Source organism: Ischnura elegans, chromosome 4 (genome assembly GCF_921293095.1).
Source record: "Ischnura elegans chromosome 4, ioIscEleg1.1, whole genome shotgun sequence".
NCBI lineage: Eukaryota > Metazoa > Arthropoda > Insecta > Odonata > Coenagrionidae > Ischnura > Ischnura elegans.
The window spans coordinates 137185743-137206875 of NC_060249.1; the positions used below are offsets into that span (position 1 = coordinate 137185743).

The window sequence follows — 21133 nt, forward strand, 5'->3', positions numbered from 1 at the left end:
GATTCGTAAACTTGCCCCCACCACCTCTGTGGAGATCTTAAAGCTAGTTTACTTTGCTAAAATCCACTCCTACCTGTCTTATGGTGTGATATTTTGGGGCAACACCAGTGCTGCCACAAGGGCCTTCTCCATGCAAAAGAGATCTTTGAAGGCAATTGCTGCTGTTTCCATCAGATCTCCAGGAAAGCCACTGTTTCTTAAATTCAAGATAATGACACTACCATGTCTGTTTATTTTTTATTGTGCACTATTTGTCAAAATGTATCCTGATTTGTTCTGTCCGAGCTCTACCATTCATGATTATTTCACTCGGCGCAGAAATGATGTTCACCTGAGAAGGCAACCCTGTGCCTTATCTAGAAAGGGAACTCATCACTCAGCTTCCCTTATTTTTAATAAATTACCACCGCATGTAAAAACTCAGTCCAACATTGCAACCTTCAAGCGCGAATTGAGAAGGCTGCTTTTATCCAAAGCCTATTACAATCTAGACGAATATATGTGTGATAATGTATAATTGATCTGTGTCGTTTTTTGTGTGTTTGGTATCTCTTTGTATCTGTAATATTCTCTTGACCATGTTCTATGTTCTATTCCTTGGACCAACAGAACAATAAAAATTATTATTATTATTATTATTATTAAAAAAGGTTAGTGTCTCCACTATGCTTCAAAATGAGCAAATTGTTGAACTGTGCAGCATTGGAAAAGTAACTGCATCTGATTGCAACACCAGTGGTGCAACTGAACAAAATTGAGATCATGAGTATACTTCAAAAACAGCTGTTACCTCTCAGAAGTGGTGTACCTGGGGAAGTCCTATCCAATGTCTGCAAACATCACAGAATATACTATTTGAAAAAGTATTAAACCTACCAAATATATTGTCTTGATCCTTTTAAGAGCCACAAGAAGAAAATATCAAAATCACAGAGAAATGCAAGTCTTGAATTTGCAGGAAAGGCCTGTAAAATCCCAACTCTTCGGAAATTAGTGCCAGGAATGAAAATATGCCAGCCATGTAGGGAGGAGGTAAAGAAACACTCCAGGTTTGGAAATGAGCTTTCTGATGTTGAAGCAGTAGATAAAGACAGCAATGATAGTATTTTGAATTTTCAAACAACAGTATCCCAAGAAAAATCAACTGAGCTACTTAACAGAACGCTGCAAGATATAGAGGAGTCACCTTTAAAATTTCATGGCATATCATCTCACAGAAGGTCAACCTACGCTAAAAGGAAAGTAGAGTCAGCATGCAGTAATTTTAAAAGGAAAGTTAAAAGAGTTCTTGATAAAGAATTATCTCCAGAAAAGGATGACCCAAAACTCCCAAAAGGACTACTTCAGAAAGTTCATGATATGGATGTGCTCATAGACTTAATCAAACAAAAAGTTCACACATCAAGCACTCATCAAGGAAAGGTACATCTGTTATCATTGGTACCAACTTCATGGAGCAGGAAGAAAGTAATGGAAGAGTTTCATGTGAGTGAGTACACTGCCTGCCAAGCAAGAGAACTTTTCAGAGAAAATTTTGTTGAATTCCCTCTCTCCAAAATACAATGCACGGAGCGTTCCGAAGAAAAACTCTGTTGAGGGCACACAGAAATGCTTGGTCTGCGAAAGGACGTGATTTCCAGTGGCCCGAGTCTTGAAATTTTCGTTACTCACCGAACACAAATCGACTTTTTCGTTATCATCGGTAACTTCGTTAGCCTCATAGCGAATTTCGGCATCAACGAATCGCGGAGCAAGTCCTTAATTTTTTCGTTAACAGTACAGCGAGTAATCTTCGTTTCGTTATTCCCGCTGGTGCTGCAGCGATGTCTGTGGCTTTGTACCAAACTAACACAAATGACTGCTCTAACGCAATCGTACCCCAACCCACCGTTACTGATGGTTACTATGGATTCTTACAGTGTTTATTTTTCCTTTGGAGCGACTAGTGCTGCTTAGGAGCAGATTTTTGTAATCATACATAGTAATAAAAATATAATGGAGAGTGTAGGTAAGAAAAGAATGACCAAAGTCTCCGAGAAGCAGCAGGAGCTAATGCTTGAACTTTATACGAGGCATAAAACTATTTTAACCGGAAAGCTTGGCCCTAATGTAACAAGCAAATCTAAACAGAAATGCTGGGAAACTATCGCACAGCAATTAAATGCAGCAGGCCAGGGTCCAGCGAAGGACGTGGAGAAGTGGAAGAAGGTAATGTTTTGCTGATTATGACTGAACTAAATCTTGGAAAATGTAAACATTATTGAAAAACTTCAGTCCAGAGGTAAGTAATGCCGTTGAAGTGAAATAACTTGAACTGTAATCATTTAGATGAAATTAATTGGATGTCTTTGGGAAAAGGTGTTTATTTATTCGGTTCCTCTCTTCGTAATTCATGCTCCTTGTTCTAACGTTCTCATCAAGTCTGTTAACTGCTTTTGAATTCGGAATAGTTTTGCACGTTATAATTCATGTATCAATGGTTAGCTAAAAGTGCTTGCAACATTGATTTTGAGACAGACATGGGCAGACTGGAGAAGCTCAGTTAAAGCAAAAGTGTTGCGTCTCCAGAAATATCATAAAGAGACAGGTGGGGGAGGCATGTCAAAGGAAAATTTAAGCCCATTGGAGGAAAGACTTTTAGAAACTGTTGGAAAAGTTTGTACCTACGGAGATCCAGGTTGTAAGGAATCGCTTGTGGAGGTATTTTTGATAAACTTCAGTGTATTTGAGCAAAGTATGTATGATTATTTTGATTCCTTAGTATTTGTTAACATTACGGAATTTCCATTTTAAAAGGAGGAGATTTCAGTTGATAATGAGGAGGTCCTGTCAGCCATAGGTTTGTAAAAAGCTGTCACCTATTCATAGTTTGTAGCATATTTGGATATAGGGCCTCATTAATATATTTTGTTACTGGTAGGGCAAGTGCTCATGGACTTTGGATGTAGTAGTAGCTTTGAAGATAATACCAATGCAGGTGTGTACTGGAAAATGACAATTTTCCAAACTCAAATACATACAATATGATTCTTGGTTTTCTTATAAACAAGCAGTGAGAAAAGGTGCAATGCACACTTAAGGAATGATAAAAGAGTTTTAAATAAATAACTTGTACTAAGAGATATGCTCTGGTGTGATCAATGCCAATTGATGGAAATTACAATGATTGTATTACACAGTAAGAGAACCCTCCTCGCCCTTGGAAGAGATAGTGCCTCCACCCTCTCCATTTTTGTCAAGGCAGATATCTCCTCATTCTTCCCCAATTAATAGGAATTTTGTGAAAGAGAAGAGAAAACTCAAAGGTATAAAACTAAGAGTGTTTCATAGGTATAATTGAAGTACCTGGTGAACCATGGTGAATTGATAACTACCACATTAATGCTTATATTAATTACTTTAATTTCATTTGTTGAATCTTTCCTTCCTGATTAACAGGCAAGAACATTTCTCCTTATGAAAGAACGAAGGAAAGGCTTTCTCAGATAGAGGAAGAGAAATTGAAATTTAAAAAAGAGATTGAAGGAAAAATGTTAAACGTTCTTAATCAAATTTTAAAATCTTTAAATGACCTCCAACAAACTGAAAGTAGAAAAGCAGCTGCAGCTGAGAAGCAAGCTGATGCTTTTGAAAAGATTTCAGAATGCCTACAAAATTATTTAATAAAAAAGTAATTTGAACCTATGTTACATCTATGGCATCAGATTTGTTTGAAATATTTTAAATAATAACAATAAATATCAATATTTAATTGCCAAAGGATCAGAAAGCAATGAGTGCATTGATTCAGATGTATGGTTTTTAGAAAATAGTAAAAGCATCACCAGCAATATCATTATGTTTACGATGGGTAAAAATGGGAATGGTCAATTCTGCCATCAGCATTTTAGTAGAGGTGCTAAAGAAATGCACTACCATTAGTCATTGAAGTCATTGATTTAGATGCATGTAGAGGTAGAAGTACATACATGGTACACTTAGGGGCAATGTTTGGATGAATACAAAAAGACTTAAGAATTTACAAGTTCTCATAGTAATACTATTTTGAGAGGAGAAATACATACCTTCACTTTATCCATGAAAGCCTTATCAGTTGGGAAATCTTTATTTGTAAGGGAATTTTATAGTAAAGTTGCAGCCCCATACGTTGAGGCCCTATAGGTGATTTCCTAGTTCATACAAATGGTTGGTGCAGATCATTTTGTTTTCAGTTGGAGTACTGGTGAACATCTGAGTTGAAGTAATATTCGTTCATGTTGTTTTGTGTAAAGAATGTTTAAATTATGCTCACTCAAGAAAGGGTAAAATTTTTAACTTCTTGAATGGTAATGTCTGCATGGGCTGTTGTTATTGGCATGAGGTATAATTCAAACAACCTTCTTTTGAATACTGAACAATTTCAAGACAGAGGAAGTTCACCAAAAGATTATATGCACTATATGATGCATGGGAGTGGAACAAGCCTTAGTAAATGTTATAGAGAATGTCAGTTGACTCCGTTTAGTGGATGGATCTAATGAGGAAGCAGATGAAGCTAAATTTGTTGACCAAAAACAAATATGGGTATCCCATGAAACATTTGAGTCTATGTGCATCCTTAAATATTTGGCTGAATTATCTTGAGGAATATGCGTGCCATTAATTATTATAATTACACATTGCTGCAGGTAGACTATTGCCTGGTGGCAGCATTAGATGTACATGAATAACAAATGTGTACATCCAAAGTTTCTATCTTTCTAATACAAAGTTTAGAAACAGAATGGACACCCATGATAAAAATAATCCACTAATTCTAATCTCACACTACTAAGAATAACATTGTAACGTTGTGCCAATGAACCTATTTCAAACAATCCATTAAATACATAATTTCTAATATAATAGGTACCACTAAAAAATGAGCATTAACCCAATTTCACACTCTCCCTTTTAAACAACTATGTAATTAGTCAATAAGTGATGACACTTCTTCCTAAAAAATGTATGGGGATAGGGAAATGCCCCTCTTAGGCTTTTGTATATTTCTGAAATACATTGTGTGACTTCACAATGTTCAGTTTAAGGGAGTTCTTAAGCCATCAGCGATTCACTGACAGTTAAACCATCGGTGATGAGAGATTGAAGACTGAAGAAAAAACAATGAATTTAGTGTCATCTGCATGCAGAGTTGGATAAATACCAGCTATTTTAGGGATAGTATGTGGTATTATAATCAGGTAAGTCATTTAAACCTAAAGGTTGATTAAATCATACACTCATTTTTGGTGCCACTTGCTCCGAAGGAGAAATTGTTTATTCACAACTGGATGTTTTACTGCATCAACAGTACAGAATTCATCGATTTTCATACAGGAGATTAATTACAAAATAACAGATGAATTATAAAACGAGTGATGATGTAGATCGGCATGGTTGACTATTTTCTAAGGATAATAAATACCATTCAGTTTATCTAAATTAGGAAAACCGAGCTCTAATAATTTGGCGACGAATTCTTAGGGCTTCATTATGAGCATGATGCTCAATATCTTCCCTTGCATAACCTGCAGCTCTATTTGCCGGAGGAAGCTGTATATTATCATCTTCCAAGTTATACCTCTTGCACATGTTGTGTATAACAACACAAGTGTTAACGATTAATGAAGCTCTCTCAGGGGAATAATGTAGTCCTCTCTCAGATAGCAAGCATCAAAACCTACTCTTGAGGACACCGTTGCATCTTTCAATGCAGTTTCTTGCAGCAGCATGTGCCTCTGTATACCTGTTCTCTGGGGTTCCTGGTATTGCATTTAATACTGGTGTCATCAGCCAAGGCTGAAGAGGGTAACCACTATCCCCTGGGATGAAAACAAAGTATTTCATTTTGGTATTTAGCACTTCTTTATAAAACCGACAGAATGGGTGCTTACTCAATTTGATGATTAATACATTCTTGTCAACTTGAAAAGTAAACTGTAGCATACCTATAAGCCATCCATCTAGGGTTCCTACAGAATGAGCATTTTCCAATGCCCTGTATATGTTTGAGCTCCTCCAAATGAAGGAATCATGTGTTCCCCCAGGGTATCTTGCGTTAACATTTAAAATGTTTAAATCATAGTCACATATCTGATTTTAAAGGGAAACAAGCAAGAAATAGTAGGTTATTATCTACATAGGCTCTTTAACCAATATTCATGCTACATATGTATATTACCAGCTGAACATTTATGGAATGATAACCATGCCTATTAACGTAAAGGTGTTCAGGATATACTTCATCATTTACATGCGGAGCCTTGATCTTCACGTGCGTGCAATCAATTGCACCGAGAATACCGGGGAAATTCTTTTCCTCCAAAAATCTGAAATTTAGACTTAGTTAGATTTAGTTAGGAATATCATCAATAATTATGTCCAACGTTGAATACTCATTCAACCTGGAATATATCTTAATGAAATAATTTGTTTACCGTGCTTTTATCCTTCTCTGCTTATCAATATTAATTGGGAATGCAACCCATTTGTGAAGTAAATGTTCATTCACCGTATCAGTTATCTCCTTAATTATTCGACTTACAGTCTTTTGGCTTACATTCAAAAATAAATTTAATCCAACTGGCCTTTGATAGCTGCCACAGGCAAAAAAATGCAATGCTGTAACAACCTGCATTCAAGAAAATAGGTTTTTTTTATCGTAGTTTCCATAGTAAGAGAAACGTAGTAATCGTTGACAAGAAAAGGTTAAATATACGGCTAACAATTTTGCAATAATAACAAGTTCACTTTCTTTAGTAGGACTCATTTTACTGATGGTAAAAAAATGAAATTAGTCCATGCCTACAGGTAAATACCTTTATTTCAATAGGAATGCATGATCTTCGTGAAGAATGCATGTAAAGCCTTAGCTCTTCCACTAAATCCTAAGTTGCCTCTTGATTAAGGCGAAATATTTGAACAAAATAATCTTCGGGAAGATCGTATGGATTTTGCCGGTCCCTTAGATATCTATCTTGCCTATACAAACGCCTTTCCTCTTCATAAGCTCCCCTCATCAAAATAACACGTCTCAAGGCCGCCATACTGGTGTAAACAAACAATATGATTTAACTTCGTTAGGCTATGAACGAATGCTCTTCGTTTTTCGTTGCGTAAACGAAGGAATACATTCGATGAAAAACTTTCGTTGGCAACGAAAGTGTTCAAAACTTGCGCGTTTGGGATAACGAACAAATGACAACGAATGAGTTCGTCATAACGACGGATTTTATTCGTTGAGGCGTAACGAAGGATTCAAGACTCAGGCCACAGGTGAGAATGCTGGGCGAACTACTTCAGAATGTGGCGGTGACGGTAAAAAATTTCAATGCCCTACCGCGTATCAGCTAATTAGCTGCCTCGTTCACCTAACACTGCCGCGCATGGATTGATGTTTGTTCAGTATTGCTAGAAATTGACGTCCCGGACTCCCGATGGAATAGCCAGATTTCGCAGCATAAATACGCAGGCAAGACATATGACTGTCGCTAAGCGCAATAAATTTTAAACTACGATCATTCACGAAAGCATCGAAAAAATTACCAAGGTGGTAGCAAGAAAGTGCTACACCAGGAAATATGGGAATAAAATAATAGCGAAAATTGTGTATTTGATTTATTTCAAGCCGCGGAAAATTCTTGAAATATTTTAATTTTAGAAGCGGAAGTAGCATGCGGTTGAGTAATTCTGTCTCCATGGATGGGAGTGAAGTTAGTTGAAATATTTCCGTCAGCAAGTGATTATAGGCTGCGCTGGTCGCCTCTTTTATTAACTGAACATAGTGTGTAGGCACTTACAAGAAAATAAAGCCATCAGTAAAAGAAAGCTAGTGCTATCGAGCGATTTTGACCATGATTCAAGAGAAAACGATGTGTTCTGTCTTCATTTACCGTCACTTAATATTATTAGGATAGTTGGATGCCCTAACTAATGGTTAACGTGAACATTATTAAAGGTGTATAAGAAAAAAATAAGCGTGAAACATTTATCGCTGAAAATGTCATTCCATGTAGGTAATCGCGGCTGCATTAATGGTCTCTAGTTGTCTCGGTACGATTTGCGGAGGTAGTTAGGCCGTCTCGGGGCTGTCTTGTTGGTACGATATATGGAGGTTTTACGAGATGAAGAGGTTCACTATATAGAGGTTTGCCTATAAATTTACATGTAAATCTGACGGGACCAGAGGATTGGTACGAAGTATGGAGGTTTACGATGTAAAGAGGTTCACTACATAGAGGTTTTACTGTATATGAGAGCGGAGGGGTTGGAGAACAAGGTGATGTCTTTGCCAAATTCGACCCAGAAATATGAATGCGAAATATCAAACCAAGTCATCGCACAAATTCAATAAAGCTGAATAGGTTTTGCAGATTGCTACGTGGAACAAAAGCAGACTTTTTTCAGGCGTTTCATCATCAAATTCACAGAGTATTCTGGAAAGACAAAAAGGCCCACATGATTCCACGACATCACAGCTTCACAGGTAAACAGACATCCTCAGCGGAGGGAAAGATCTAAGAAACACTCACGAATTGGACGAGAGAAAATTTAGAATTCCTTCCACCTCCAATTCAAAGTTTTTTTCCACAAGAGGAGAATTTCAGTCCATGACTTTACCTGTGCGGTTTGACGGCACTGTGGCTCTTTGCGTGCTGGGTCAGGTCACTTGCCTTGACGTACCGTCGTCCGCAATTGCCACACGCAAAGGGGAGCTCCCCCGAGTGGTGCGTCCTTACGTGGCACAACAGCTGATTGCTCTTGCCAAATCCCTTGCCGGAGTGCGAGCACACGCAATGTCTGCCACTATCCCCATCCGCCAAATCCCCGAGCCCTGTTCTCAGAAGACAATGAACGCACATCAAAGAAGAGTGAAGAAACAGGCCAAACTCCAATACAAGCATACCAACATAGTATGTATAAATGTAACATACACTAACTCAAAGTACATCTTTCAAAGTGTACAACCAAATCAGAACATGTACACGCACAAACAAAGCACATGCAAGTCAAAGAAATTTTACAACAATTCCGGTTGATGCCACGTTATTACTGCGATGGATTAGAATTTTAACACACCGAAAATTACTCATATACTCTTAAATAATATTATATTTATGTATTTACAAGGACAAGGAAGAGGTTAGCTAGCCCCTTTTCATGCAATTAGCCTTCATGCTCCAATTGATTCCACAGGATGTTCAACCAATCGAAGTAGAAAAATTCATGCATAGTTCCCAGTTTTCCAAGAAAAACTGAAAAAATTCCAGGCTTATCTTACGTTATTACTGTGATGGCTAAGAATGTTAAGACACTCCAAATCATTTCAATACTTCTAAATAATATTATATTTATGTGCATAAAAGGACAAGGATAGATTACTTAGCACACAATGCATTTAAAATTTAAATATATTCAATTCGAGACGCTATTTTGATCTAATAAGCCGATTTTGTTGTCACATGGAATTCTATTCCTTGTGTTTTTGAATGTTACATAAAGTCAAAGGGTGATAGACATTTCGAATCTGTTGCCTTGTCCGTCATACCACATTTCGCTGCGGCAGTAGAAATTATACTTAGATGGTGCACTTAAAATTGAAACAAACATTTTCAGCCAGAAAAATTGAACAGGAAAAATTATATGTGAAATGAATTTGAAAAAAAATTTAATATTCCCGGTTAGAGCAAAAATTCATGAATACCGTATAAGCACGTGTAAGAGGCGCACCTTTTTTCCCCAGCAATTGCAGACGAAAATGGGGGTGCGCCTCTTACACAAACTTTGTATCTTCCCCTCCTCCCTTTCCCCGGTTGCTAGCCAAAGAGGAACTCAGTGGCCTTGGTTTCCAGCGTGAGTCAGTCATCTAAAAACCAAGGTCAAAAACAAGCGGGAGGCAGGGGAGTTTCTTCCTTAGTGACGTATTTTTACAATGCTCCTGTTTGCATTTTTTACTCGAAAGCATCACATCGGTAGGTACCCCAGATGTGAACATGGAAAAGATCCTGTGGGGTTTTCCGCTCCGGAGGGCGCACTAAATTTACTGCTACGGGTGGGCATACCGCAGCATTTAGGGCCGTATTCTTAGTCGACCCTACAAATCCGTCCCTACATAACAAAAGGCCCCTACATGCGTTTCTCAGTCGACCCTACATAAGTGGTGGGGAGCAATTCTATCGTAAAATTCTCTGAGATGATGTAGATGATGGCGCAGTGGCAATTTTCCATTCTGGTGGCAAAATGGGAACTATCTATGAAACTGAAAAGACGTCTGATAATTTTCGGGCGTATTGTTAGGGCAACGGCTCAAGGTAAATAAACAATCGGTGTCGTGTCGGTACCTTAATTATCGCTACAAATACTCTCATATCGAGCCAAAAGTAGAACCTAATTGTCTTTAAATTACTTCAAAAGTGGTCTACGTACAAGATAGTAATAAGTATGGAGCAAATATGAGCATTGAAGTGGGAACTTACGTTGCATCATCAAGGTTCGTCATTCACTTTCACCTTACGTAGTTAAGTTTATTATGTGTCAAATAATGGCACGAAAATACATTCTCTATGGTTATACGTAAACGAAGTATTAGTTTCCCAAAAGTATACCAAGTGCCGAAAGTGAAAAATATTATATATTCGTAGAAACAAGATGATTTATACCGCTATATTGTTCTTTTTAGTTCAGTCAATTTTATAATTTATTTTACTTGGTGGTTATAAAGTGGTAGTATTATTACATTTCCGCTGTGTTACTGTACATTTTAAAATGGCTTGTGTGAGGTCGTCCCCCTTAATATCCATTGCAACGTAGATTCTTTAATCGAAGTGATCAGCAGACGATATTTGGCCGCCACGTTTTCGTAGGGTGTAGGGTTGGTTCGGGTGCCCTACATCAAGTAGGGCCCGTTTAGTTCCAAAAACGGCCATATGTAGGGCTTGACTTGGCGTATGTAGGGCGAGATCGGTTTATGTAGGGGCTGATGACGTATCCAGGGTTGGTTGACCCTACAGGGTCGACTAAGAATACGGCCCTTATACTGCAAATAGTACTCGCTTGTCAAACGTGGAGAAAAGTGCAGTTTTGAAGGACAATACTTGGACAATAGTCAACATCTGTCTTGCCGAGTAATTACCATTACGCTAGGGGCCTGCTTTCTCAAAAATCATCTTCATACAATATTATAAGGGTTATTGCGATTGAAAATTATATTGGAGTCAAAACCTGCTGTTTAAAAAATTCAAATGAGTGTGTACATTGTTTGACTGAATGGCGGATAGAAGAAATCTGAAATGTTTACAAGTGAAGAGCGTTGAAGGAGAGGTAGAGGGGAAGGAGCTCGCTCCCTCCGTCTTTCCTCCGCAACGAGGCTGAGGGCAAAGGAGAAAGGGAAGAACACGTCCGATCTTGCACGTGACGTCATTGTCTTCAAAGCGAAGGGGCAGCAATGTGATAAATGCAGTTTGAGTTGCCAGAAGTTTCCAGTCCGTCTTGTCTTGTTTGAATGCGCTCATGCTACGCTTGTTCCTTCCGAAATTTAGCTGTTTGGACTATTTTGAATATTAGTAGCCTTGTGGTAACTATAAATCTTTGTGTCAATCAATTAGAGCTTAAAAAACTTAAATTCTGTCAGATATGCGTCGCGTTAGATCTTTCTTTTTTTGAACTTTGTGTGTGCCTTACAATTATTGAAAGCTATTGAGATATCTTCGGGCTCACGAGGTGACTCACCTAGCATTATGCCTCCAGAAACTGAGAGATCGATGAAGGTCAGTTGGTGAGATGGGGAAGGGTTGAAGCAAGTTTCCATTGTTCCCACGTTACTTGATATTTTCCTTTGAGGCAAGTGATTTATGGTCCATGGGGTCTCGGAAAGGAAAAAAAAATGATAGGCAGGGGCTGGTGGAGGGCCAGGGGTATTTTGTTAAATCTATGCCGTGGTTATTTTTTAACGGCGCTGAGATTCCCCCGATTGTTGTCCAATCTCTAGGGAAGATTCACACCATGTGCCTGTCGTGTTTTGATTTACAAATTTCCACGGCTGAAATTCTATTGCAATACTCCTACATGAGCTCTAAAGAAATTGCACCTGAGTAGGACAAATATCGTGGTGCAACGGCGTATATGAAGAGAGGATCGGAACTCTTTCTACTTCCTCTCAAGGGTCGTTGCATTCACGAAAGCAATGATTGAAAATTTAGGATTCAGATTCAATTTCTTTGACGAATTTGGATCCGAAGTACATTAAGGTGAAGGGCATTATTCGTGGATATTTGCATCTGAGTTATCTGATCCGACCATTCCTAGTAAGCATCAGAAGGTTAAGGCTACAAGTGAACACCTACTAATCTCCGAGCACCATACATACCATGTAAATTTATCTGAAAAACGCCGCGTGTATTATTACTATTGAAAGTGGAAAATTTGATAACTGTCGAAAGTCCAGGCTTAAGTCTGCTACACCGCACGATAGGATAAAAAAAATGCCAAAAAGTTTTTTTTTTTCTTTAGCTCCGATGCTCAAAATAGGAGTGCACCTCTTACACACCCTTATACAGTAATTCACGCATAATTCCAGGGACTTATAATTCAAGCATGATTCCTGATTTTCCTGTGGACACCCTGTTATCCCACGTCGTGGTGAAGGATATGCTAAAAATTCATGGACTAATATGGTGATTCTTATATACCACATCATGAGATAATATTTCAGTGTTACCTACTTAAGAATCATTACATCTCTAGGGAATGTTGTAGGATTTGATGGATAATGAAACAAGGCAATAAAGAGCTTCAATTATGGCATAGCACATTATGTTGAACACGTAATTATTGTAGAGAAAAATAAATACCACTAGAGGCTATCATAACTTGAATGTCGAATCACTATTTCAAATCATCAGCTGGTCGTGAACATACATGCATGAAATTTGACCATAACATCAAATAAGTTTCCCATTTGCTACATTTAATCATGATTGTAACATGTTTAAATACCATTTCTAATCTAGGAGTGTAGCTTACATTGATAGAATAGAATTTTAAGAACAAATTCTATTCTATCAATCTGTGTGATTTTTATGGACTTTCGGATCTAAAAGAGCTTCCTACTGATTCAAGTATTGAGCTTTTCAATTTTATTTAGTCTATTTACTCAGAAGCAAAACAACAACAATGAACATGTTATTTAAAGGAACAGTTGAAGCAATTTCATCTCCAAAGTGTACAACCAAATCAGAGCATAACTACACACACAACCAAAGCGCCTGTAAGTCGAAGAAATTTCACAACATTATCAGTTCTGATTGCGGCTAGTAAACGCTGGCCCACTCTCAAAATCACTGGCCCCTGATCCTGGATCTGACTAGGCTACTCGCTGGCAATATCAAAATTGCATCGTCTAGTTAGAAGCAGCTGCCGAACAGTGATTTCGTCTAATAGTGCACTTGGTTGTGCCTCCAAAGTGGACTGGAGCTCGTCTTCACCCACAGGTGACAAAAGCGACGAATTAGTGTGTGTGGTGTGTTTATCCTTTGATTATATGTCACGCAAAACATACGGGAGAATACTCAGCCTACACTGCAGGATGTGTGCGATATTTAACACTCATTAAAATCGAAGCGCAGAGACATTGTTTTTTTTGTTATTTTTGTGAAAGCAGGACTTTCACGCTTTGAAGAATAATACAGTGAAACCTCTTTACATCGTAATGGAGGGGACCAAAATTTGGGCAATTTGATGAATGGAGGTTATCTATAGAGAAATTTTAGTGATAGGCACAATTTTTTCATATTCTTTGGAAATGAAAGGCATTACTATCTTTTAAACCATTACATTTATGTGTTTAAATAAACATGCACGCATTAGTGAACATGCACTTATTATTTCATAATTACAGAAAGCGAGCGCTATCGCATGATTTGTACCATGACCAGAGAGAAAATGATGTGATCCCTTTAATTCAACAGTCACTTAAAATGATTTGGATCGTTGGATACCTTTTTTATTATTTACTGTCATGTATGCTCTCATATTGAACAAATTGGCCATAACTAATGGTTAATGTGAAAATTACAACATATTAAGGGTGTACGTATAAAAAAAGGTGAAACATTTATTGCTGAAAATTTCATTCCATACACGTAATCACGGCTGCATTAATGGTCTCTAGTTTTCTCGGTACGATTTGCGGAGGTAGTTAGGCCATCTCGGGGGTGTCTCCTTGGTATGAGAAGTGGAGGTGTTATGAGAAAAAGAGTTTCACTACAAAGAGGTTTGCCTATAAATTTACATGTAAATCAGACGGGACTGTGGGGGTGGTATGAAGTATGGAGGTTTATGATGCAAAGAGGTTCACTACATAGAGGTTTTACTGTATTAATATTAAGTTAATTACATGGGCATAAACCATAAATCAAAATAATTACAACATCAGAATATGGTGATAATGAAAACAAATGATTCATTTTCCATTGTTGTACATATAATGCCATAGTATATTCACACATTTACTACAAACTAATGTGGTATCTGATAAAATTAAAATAGTATATTTTTAACGTGAATAGATAATCAAGTTAAAGTTATTAACGTACGCAAAATCTGACTTCATCATTCTCAATATTCTTGTTGCTACAGGGCTTCAAAGTTCGCCAAAATTACTTAATTCTTTAGCGCTATAAGAATACTCTGTGACTTTAATTTTAAGATTTCTTGGTGCGGAGTTGAGAATCCAAAAAATTGAAATGGAACATAAATTAAATCAAGGTTCTCGTTTGCTAGTAATCTAGAGCTTGGATAATAAATTGTACTGAGAAAGAGATACTAAGTGATACATAGGTTTTTCTAAAACTGGGACGAATAGTCTACAGGCACCACGTAAACGTTTTGTTTATTGGACTCTGACGTCACGCTTATTAGTTCCAACAACGCTTAGGCAACCCAACATATTCACAATCTCCAGTCTGACATTAAAACGGCAATATTTTCACCAAATTTGCATTTAAGACCCAGCATAGACCAATTTTCTATCCACTTCCTCAGTGTGTCATCAGTGGATACCGTGCCGTGACGTCATGCACAAGCACTCATGATGAAATTGTGTTTTCAGGCAGCTGATGAAGAGTTATTTCGAAAGACTCTTACCTCAGTTAAAAAACGTCATTCATCCACAAAATTTCCATTGAATACATAGAGTTATTTCTCTAGTACTTTAACAAAATCATGCATGTTCCCGATTGCAAGATTCTACCGGTCATTGGACCCCCTGTTCCCTGACAAATGCACTCACCGCTAACTCCTACGCTCCCGTCGTCTGCAAGACCACACTCCACTGAGAGGTAACCTGCAGGGGCATCGCCAAGGAACTCCCGTCTTCACTACACTGCCGCTGTTTGGTTGAAGCAACGACTTCTCAACCTGCAGCCATGACAACCTAGAAAACAATGAGGAAATTCTTATTTTAGAGAAACTAGGCCAAAAACATCGCCACCAGCCAAAAATGCTTATTTTCTGATTTTATGTCTTTAAGAGATATCGTAAATATAGTACAGTGAGTCCTCGTTTAACGCCATCCAGTTTAACGTTGTCCAAAAATTGAAACCCTTCATCATTTAACGACGTTGTTGCTTCGCGATAACGTTGTTCAAATTATGCATGGGGAAAAAAAATTGAATGGCAATTAGGACAAAAGCGCATCTGATGCATAGTAAATATTACTATATTAATGAAATTGATAATTTTCGTTTAACAGAAAAGGTTGGCGTGGGTAGCACATGTTGAATATGCATCTGGGCGAATAATTTTTGCCTCATTTACCCATTATCCGAACATTTTTCTGATTCCAATCGAAAAAAATGTCCACGAAGATGAGTGGCTATCCTGGAGGTTCTTCAGACGTGAAGAAAAAACGGTGACATTAGAACAAAAACTTGATATTATTAAAAGAATTGAAGAATTTAGCCTGAGGGAGGTTTATGTGAAACTAATACCGGGGGTCTGTGGGGGTTATAGAATTCCCACCAGGATAAGCGGTAGGTGCGATATTAATAAATTGCGGATTTATGTTCATTTTGTGGTGCTCAGGGGGGGGTCAGGAAGGCTGTCAATTTATATAATTTATTTGGACGGCATCTACATCCAAAACTAGTGAAAAGGCCTGGTTACACGGTACATTAGAATGTACAAGAAAATGTGAGAATGTCTGCATCCCAGGATGAACCCAAAAATGCACCGTGTAACCACTCAAAATGTAAGATGTATGAATTTCTGAATGCCTGTTCTAATTTCGTTCAGACAATCGTACAATTTGGACTCATAACAGAGTCACCTGCAGCTCGATTCTGTAAATGTCATACGGCCGTCACAAGCGGATTTCGTCAATGTATTCACGGCTTTGACGCTGGAGTGATTCTGAAACTTTTTAGTGACATCACTCTCACAGCCGCGTCCGTGAAAGTATTCACGCCCAAGAGGGCCCGTGGTAGCTTCGTCGCGGCAATGCGCTCTAATTTTTCATTATGAATTTACGCTGTGATTGATAATTAATAGCACATTATTCATTAATTACGATGGTGGCTATTTCATATTGTCACTTGCCATAAGTAATATGTGTTGAAAACAAATAAAAGAAATGCGTAAAGTTAAATTTACATTCGCGTCCTATTTAAATTGATTGGCCTTCATTGCGATTGAAGTTGGTGGGAAGTTAAACCTTGCGCTGAGGGTTTGACAATTATCTTATATTTGTGCATCTTCTAGAATGTACAAGTAAAATACTCACACTTAATGTTCATAATAATTTGGAGTAGAACCAACGGTAAAAGTATTGTGCAGTATTGAATGTTAACAGATTTAATTAATATTTGTTTCGTAAGTTCAAGCCTTCAATTTGTTTTTATTAGTGAGAATGGAGGCTCTTTACATACCTCCGCTACTGTTGCATGAGCACCAATGTCGACAGAGGCAATAGATGCACATACTTCGACGGCAGATACGCGATATCAATCCCTTCAAGACGCAAGATTGGCGATGGATCACTGAGTTCACACCACGATTAATTCGTAGACGTTTAGATGGCTTGCCGGGGCATACTTTAGTACGTTAAGATAAACATTGATCATCTATTCCATCTCTTGCATGCATTATTGCTGCTGTTCAGCAACACGACCAACATGATTCGTTTTTCTGTTGACATAATAGAAATACTAAAACATGTAAACATCTCGCCCTCTAGCAGAAACTGTTAATAATCTACTCGTATTCACGCCGGAAAAATTTTCATCAGTATAAATCGTGAATAGTGGCATGTGCTTGCACAATCAGACACATATGTATACGCACCACAGCGCATTTAAAATTATGTACTGAAATGATGAGAACAGCTCAAACGCATACGAGAATGAACCATTATTAAATAATAAAATAACACTTGCTCTCATTCCGCGTAAGCATTAGCTCCATATTATGAGGAAATTAGAGCTAATTGTGCAATTACGAGCCCGCTACGTGATAACTGACTTTGATATGCAGCACTTGACAACATATAAAAGAGGTAATATACAGTTAATAGCTATAAACTAATTAAGCAACCGTAACTTATCATTAATAGGTACTTTTAAAAGAAAAGACCTCACTCAAAATTGAGTAAAGAAGTATTATTTACTTTGGGAGTGAATATTCCACGGCATTGTATATGTTTCTCAATGGTAATTGAAGTTGCAGTTGGCCGCCGAATTAACTTTGTGTCGGAGATTCTGATTCGTTCCTCGCATCCGCACAGCTACCAACATAAGAAACTAAAGTGATAGTTTGCAATTCGTCAAACATCTCACGACACAGGCTTGCAGGATCGCTTGAACGTCTTTCACGGAGAGAGGCGTGAGAACTCCACTGTGGTTCGAAGCACGCGAAGCACAGGTATCACATTTATAGAATCGAGCTGCTGGTGGCAGACTACAAAAATGACACATTCAGTTCATCTGGCTTGTATGGGCACTTCTTTGTTTATGTATGGCTCCGATAGTTATTTTGATTTTGACGTCTTGATTGTTTAGGATTTATCACTCTTTGGTTGCGAAAAGGTGGAACAAAAGAAAAGGGATGGGTAAAAGGAATGATCAGATGGAAAGGCGCTGAATGTTTGAACCGCGAGAATTGTCCAAGATTGAGATCCAAATGATCGTTAAAAGGTCATAAATAAGCATTTGATAGACAAGGAAATAAGTTTCAAGTACTATTTACGCTGTATTTACTCAAGTTCCTGTTTTTGAATCGAGACCGACTGCAAAACGAGTCGAACTTTTAGGTGTTGCGTAGACATGCAGCAAACGTTATGGGCAACGCAGTAATAAGTACTGAATTTACCTTGCCAAAAGTCTTACATTTCTCGTATATTCCTGTAGCATGCACCGATTCACAGGTGAATGTTAACGCCGCAATGAAAAGTGATATCTGTTATGACGTGATCTATCGTTTGCAAAATTCAGGGCCGACTAAAGGACCAGCCCAACCGCGCTCTTGCCTCGACGCCGAATACCCTTCGGACCTTCTTCTGTCCTGACACCCGAGGTCCTTTTTAATTCCTCGCCGAGAGATTGTTTTTTACACACAGTATAACTGCACAGTAACCAAATTTCCCCCACCCCAATCATTCTTATTTAACGGAAAATATTTTATTTAAATTGTTTATAGAATATAATAAATTGATTCTTTCTTATTTAAAGAAAAATATTTTATGAAAATTGTTTATAGAACATAATAAATCGAAAAACAATTTCATACACCGTATTAGCTCAAATCTAAGACTACCCTCCTTTTTTGGAACTCCACTAGGGGAAAAAATTTTTTTCCTAATAACGTTACGATTATAAAATGAATGCGGAAAAAAGATCAATGCTTTATTTTTTGCTAGGTTGCCTATGTCCCAGGAAACGCAAGATTTTGGCGAGTAATTAAAGGTTTCAAAAAATATTTAAGATAATAACAGGAATAGTAGTACTTTATCAAGAAACCTACGTCATATTGTTGATTCGACCCATATCTCTTTCAAAATTCTGAAGGAAAACGCCAACTCACTAAAAAAATGTTTGCTCTCCACTCGGAATTTACACTGCTATCATGGATTTCAGTCTGATGTAAAAATTCTTATCCATCAAACACCATTTCCAGTACACGTATTCACGAGAGCAATGTGCATGTTGTGCCTAAAACAACCGCATTCGCCGGCACAGTGACTGGTTGTGAGATGGATGACGAAGGCCAAAAATAGTCTATTACTTGAATTGTTCCTGTCTAATGAATGTATTTTAAATATAATTGAGGTAGTGTGTAAAGCGTGAACTATGTTGCGTTAATCGTCAGGGGCACGCTCATCTGGATCTTCGCCTTCATATCTTTACTTGTTTTCTCCGGGTAGCTCACTCTACCCCCACCCCTACCGTCATGTGCTAGCGGACAACCCAAGGCGCTCTGCAATATTCACACGCATCTAGCCCGGATTCTTTTCTTCGTGTTCAATTATTTTCAGTCCATCTCTTAAAGTTCTCAATAGTTTCTTCGGAGTGGCCAAGGTCCGAAGACGAATAAAATTGAACTAGTGAAAATGAAACCCGACTTTATTAAACCCACATGGAAAACACTCGGTGGTTCGAAGTCCAGCCACCCTGGAAAGTAGGGAACCACTCGTACGAGGTTAAGTTCGGAACTGATGCTATCGCGTAGGGGGGTACGCAGAGCATACTGCAGAGGGAGAAGCGTGACCATATGACTGCGCCATCAAATTTTTTACCCTAAAGATACCCATTCTTTTCTAACTATCGTAGCGCCAGATGAGCAGATGAATTCGGATTGTTAGTAGGGAGAAACAAAAATCCTAAGAAGATATCCCTTCGTCAGTAGCTCTGACAAGTGAGACTTATAGTAAAGCTCGTATATTGATAACTGATAACAACCTGATATCATGTTTCCGGGACAAAATGCCGAATTAACTGCCGAGAAGCTAAGCTACGACGATATCGCGTCTCGCCAAAAATCACCTTCGTATTTTTTCATCTATTTCCTTGCTTAAAATACATCGCGTTTGGTCTCGTTTTTCTTTTAATTACGTGCAAATGGCTAACATTTCAATCTAATAAAAGCATAATAGCAATTGCTGAATATCATTGTTAGATACCTTTTTGGCTAATAGGGGACTCGTGCAGCAGTTGACCTCCAGGAACTGGAAACTTTGAAGGAATTAGGCTGAAAAAGGTCAGTGGGTGACAAGAGGGTGGAGCGCGAAACACGTTTCTATTGTTCTCGCGTACCTCGATATTTTTTCGAAGCTAAGGTCTTCGTAATACAATCCCTGCGCGAGCTGGGGCCTTTTTTTATTTTGAAGAAGAGGAAAACGTCAGAAGGGGGGAGGCGAATGCTGAATGGAGGAGGATAACGGATCTTGGGAAATGCGCTAATGTTACTTTACCACGGCACTAAGCTTCTCCCAATGGTAGTTCCATCTCTTGGGGAAGATTCCAACTATGTGCTTTTCGTTATTAGCCAAAAATTACACATTGTATTTATTTCATCTCATTTACGTCTAACGATGGATGCGGGAAAATTATGCGTCGGAACCACGATCTTCAAACGATCAATGCGAGAAACAATACTTCGGGGAACGATGGATGCGGGAAAATATTACATTGCCTATAAGGAGCTTTATTTTGGATCAGAAACGGCGAACGATCAATGCTGAAACGATAGATCGAGGTTCCACCGTATAACTTTTCTTTTGAAAGCGGCAGTGTAATGACATCTTTTCTCTGCTATCGTAATACTCAGAAACCAAAACTGAATCGATCTCTCTAATCAGAGGCAAATCATGTTCCCTTCATACTGTTGTTCTGGGAAAAATGGAACGACTTTGTAGCAGTTTATATCGCGACGGCATGGAGGCTTTAACGTTACGATCCTAGGCGGATCAAGGGAGGGTAACGGGTGCACATACCCCCCAGACACTTAAAAAATATGCAAGATTTTGAATATGGTCACATTATCATTGCGCTCGTTTTGTATCATGAGTTATCCTTGTGCCCCCCCAGAACAAAATCCTGGATACGGCTTTGGTTGTGCTCCCCACTCC

At 38.2% G+C, this 21133-nt stretch overlaps 2 protein-coding genes across 18 annotated transcripts in view; one reads left to right on the forward strand and one right to left on the reverse strand.

Moving 5' to 3' along the window:
- The window catches only part of LOC124158098 (Golgi reassembly-stacking protein 1-like), a 90063-nt gene that overhangs the window by 19703 nt on the left and 49227 nt on the right, over positions 1-21133 (reverse strand). For 12 of the 17 annotated variants that reach the window (XR_006864725.1, XR_006864722.1, XR_006864723.1 and 9 more), the window contains 3 exons: positions 15305-15448; positions 8638-8851; positions 5262-6347 (listed from right to left, as the gene is read on the reverse strand). Coding sequence is in view for 6 of the 17 variants with exons in the window: in XM_046533282.1 (XP_046389238.1) it covers positions 15307-15448 (142 nt within the window). In the remaining 11 variants the exon portion in view is untranslated. Of the gene's footprint in view, positions 1-5261; positions 6348-8258; positions 8454-8637; positions 8852-15304; positions 15449-21133 lie in introns of those variants that run through there. The other 5 variants (XM_046533279.1, XM_046533278.1, XR_006864724.1 and 2 more) reach the window with 4 other exon arrangements.
- LOC124158097 (myb/SANT-like DNA-binding domain-containing protein 4) lies at positions 1958-6791 on the forward strand. The gene is made up of 6 exons (XM_046533276.1): positions 1958-2208; positions 2518-2700; positions 2797-2839; positions 2921-2977; positions 3180-3305; positions 3439-6791. The coding sequence occupies exons 1-6, from the start codon at positions 1996-1998 to the stop codon at positions 3672-3674; spliced, it is 858 nt and encodes a 285-aa protein (XP_046389232.1). The 5' UTR covers positions 1958-1995; the 3' UTR covers positions 3675-6791.

Bases quoted from the DNA above. Each gene is read 5' to 3' on its own strand.
- LOC124158097 (XM_046533276.1), top strand. From the start codon at position 1,996: ATGGAGAGTGTAGGTAAGAAAAGAATGACCAAAGTCTCCGAGAAGCAG. The intron at 2,701-2,796 runs GTATTTTTGATA...CCATTTTAAAAG, and splicing joins GTAAGGAATCGCTTGTGGAG to GAGGAGATTTCAGTTGATAA. The intron at 2,840-2,920 runs GTTTGTAAAAAG...TGTTACTGGTAG, and splicing joins GGAGGTCCTGTCAGCCATAG to GGCAAGTGCTCATGGACTTT.